Source organism: Phaethon lepturus, unplaced genomic scaffold (genome assembly GCF_000687285.1).
Source record: "Phaethon lepturus isolate BGI_N335 unplaced genomic scaffold, ASM68728v1 scaffold51669, whole genome shotgun sequence".
In the NCBI taxonomy this organism is placed as follows: Eukaryota; Metazoa; Chordata; class Aves; order Phaethontiformes; family Phaethontidae; genus Phaethon; species Phaethon lepturus.
Genome location: NW_010566552.1, coordinates 1 through 2,832, shown reverse-complemented (window position 1 = coordinate 2,832; position 2,832 = coordinate 1). Strand labels below are relative to the sequence as shown.

Genomic DNA, 2,832 nt, shown 5'->3' with positions numbered 1-2,832 from the left:
ACTCTTTCCTCAATCGGTAGAAGTGACCTCCTCTTTGGAACTTCCCCTTTCCTCAGGCCAAAAAATATGGCCTGAATTTCAGGAAGGCACTTCAAGAAGATGTCCAACTTAACTGTACCTGTTTATTGCCCTGTAGCAGGGACCTAAAGTTTGTCATCTCGGTTCAGATGGCACTAGCTCAGTTAACATGCTAACATCAAATTATGAGTAGTGTAGTGAAAAGGGGAAAGAAACAAGATTTCTTACCAGATCCTTCTTCGGACAGAGCATCTCCCCAGAGTTCTTCTTGCAAGGCTTTGCGAGATGTCGCTTTCCCACTGTACCTTTCATCAGCTTCCAAGAGAGAGGCTGAAGCTTTTTTTCGTATATTGCCAACAGGGAAAATGTCATCTGCAGTTTCATCCTCAAATTTGTCAATCACTTTAGCAACTGTAGCTGTGGGAAAAAGAAGGGGGGGGGGGATGTGTAAACTGAACTGAATTTCAGAGTAGAACTAGCTGCAGGAAGGAGGCATGGAAAACTCCTCATGCTCTACAAAAATACACTGCAAAGATGAGCTGGATGGCAACGTGGCCTCACGTAAGAGTCTGGTTTTTAGGCTTTGAGAGGGAGCAAGGTTCTTCCCTGCCTGGTGAAGGCAAGCCAGCACACTCATTTTCTGCAAAGGGGGAAAGGTTGCTGGGGAATCAAATGCAGAGAAAAAGCCTCAAAGCTGTGTTTTGTGCAGATCAGCACTAGTCCTTCCTAGAAACTACTGAGTACAGTAATACTTAAAATCTAGCAGAAGAGATTTTAGCAGCAGAGACAGCTGCTGCTAAATCTCTTAGAAGAGATTTTTCTAGCAGCAGAGACAGCTCCAAGGGTATTTTTCAGAAGACATTCTCTGACTTCTCTGCAGTGGGAGGTGTTCTCCCACCTGTCAGGTTAACCTCTGCAGAAGGAAGGGAGATGTTACGTGAACTGACCAACTCCAGCCCCCGTCTCAGTACTCTGGACTTCTCCATATACAGGTTTGGTACCACAGGGCTCATCTGCATCTGCAATGCAGAGATCGATGTGTATTAACAAACGCCAAAAATCCTGATGAATTTTTTTTTTATGAATTAACATTGCCTATATTCACACTTTCCTCCCTACCTCTTCTTTATTTTAGAGAACCCGCACAAAGCACTAGACAAACTAAGCCTATCCAAGCCCTTCCACAGATTCATGAGGGCCTCACAAGTATAGTCCCCTGGGTGGAGGACTCCGTAGAGCTGGAATGCCTTCCCTCACTTCATGCTTACAGACTAAATGAGGAAAACAGTAATTCAGATGCCCTCCGGCTTCTTGCTATATATTAAGCCACATAAATACATAAACATTTTTGAACGGCTAAACGGAGAAAATACTTTCACTGTGGTTATTAACCTCTTTCACACCCATCTTCTCCAGGACACGGGAATGGAGCAGTCCAGCAAAGGGAACACATCATACCATACTCACTCCTTATTTCCATTCATGTGCGAGACACCCTGTATGCAAAATTACAGGGTTAGCTTTGTTCAACCAATTGAGTGATCCAACTGGCTGAACATCGCTAAGTGCTCTTTTAATGTGTGTTTGGAAATGTTAATGCCTCACACATAGTGTTTACTCAAGGCAGGTGGCAAGCAAAAAAATATCTTGCTCATAATCAAAGCAGCAAGATCAGGTCTAAATATAGTCACTCCAGCTACAAGAGGACAGTAAGATGGTCGTCACCAAGGAACAACTGGGTAAGAGGGGCAGATGAAGGACGACCTGTGGCACTCTACTGATTTTCTGCCGTTCTCAGTCTTGGCACCACTAAAGTACTAAGTCTGAAACTAAATCATGATTACTAAAATGGGAAAACGCCTCTACTGACTACATTAATTTTTCTCAGTGGTTACTAAGATGTTGCTTACAAGATACTATTGCTCTCACATACACTTCTATAGAAGAACCAGGATAGCTGGCATGTTTACCATGACTGGAGCCTAAGTACCTCCGAAAGGTAACTGCTGTCAGTGTGTGATGATTAATACGCTATCTTAAGAGGCGAGTGCAGGAACTGCGTGACAGACACGCCCTAGACATGAGTCCTGCCCCATGGCCTGGCTGGTCTACCAGCCAGTGGGAAGACTGCTCTGGAGAGGGTAAGTCAAGGAAACGGCAGGCACCAGCCTGGAAACTCAGAAGATGACACCGCCACCTACATGTCATAGGGAAAGGGACGAACGTCTCAGAAATCTCAGAAATCTAAGGCAAAAAAAGCTTGATTAAAAATATGAATTGATAGTTGGCTACTAGCAAGCATCAAACATGACATGTGCAGTGTGCTGCGGCCTGCCCTGAGCGCTCGGTGTGCTGGAGAAGGAGCCACCAGCAACTGCATGGTCACCAGCAGCTCCCTGCTTCCACAGCGGCACCGGCTGCGCTTCACTGGCAGAGGAAGCAATCCTGCCCCGACGCTGTGTTTTTTTGTCTCTTTTCCTGGAGGTTTCCAGATGGATTTGCTCCCCAGCCTGGCTCTGCACAGCCCGGCCTGCACCGAGGCCTGCACCAGGGCAGCTCGGCCTGGACAGACATGAGGTAATTCGGGGCTGAGGGAACTCTGGCCCCGGAGATAACCCTGATCCCTGAGGTAACCCCAATCTCTGACATAACCCTGATCTTTGAGATAGCCTCAGCCCGTAAGGTAACCCCAACCCTTGAGGTAATCCCGGCTCCTGAGGTAGCCCGATCCATGAGGTAACCCCGGCCCTGAGGCAGTCCCGCGCCATGAGGTATCCGCGATCCCTGATGTAACCCCAATCCATGAGGTAGCCC

At 47.1% G+C, this 2,832-nt stretch overlaps 1 protein-coding gene across 1 annotated transcript in view; it reads right to left on the bottom strand.

Moving 5' to 3' along the window:
- AATF (apoptosis antagonizing transcription factor) overlaps window positions 1–1,037 on the bottom strand; it is a gene marked incomplete at its 5' end in the record, with an annotated part of 37,830 nt that extends 36,793 nt beyond the window's left edge. Inside the window, 2 exons of the mRNA XM_010295533.1 lie at window positions 247–435; window positions 917–1,037. Of these exons, the coding sequence (XP_010293835.1) occupies window positions 247–435; window positions 917–1,037 (310 nt within the window). The remainder of the gene's footprint in view (window positions 1–246; window positions 436–916) is intronic.
- Window positions 1,038–2,832: the final 1,795 nt, after the last annotated feature.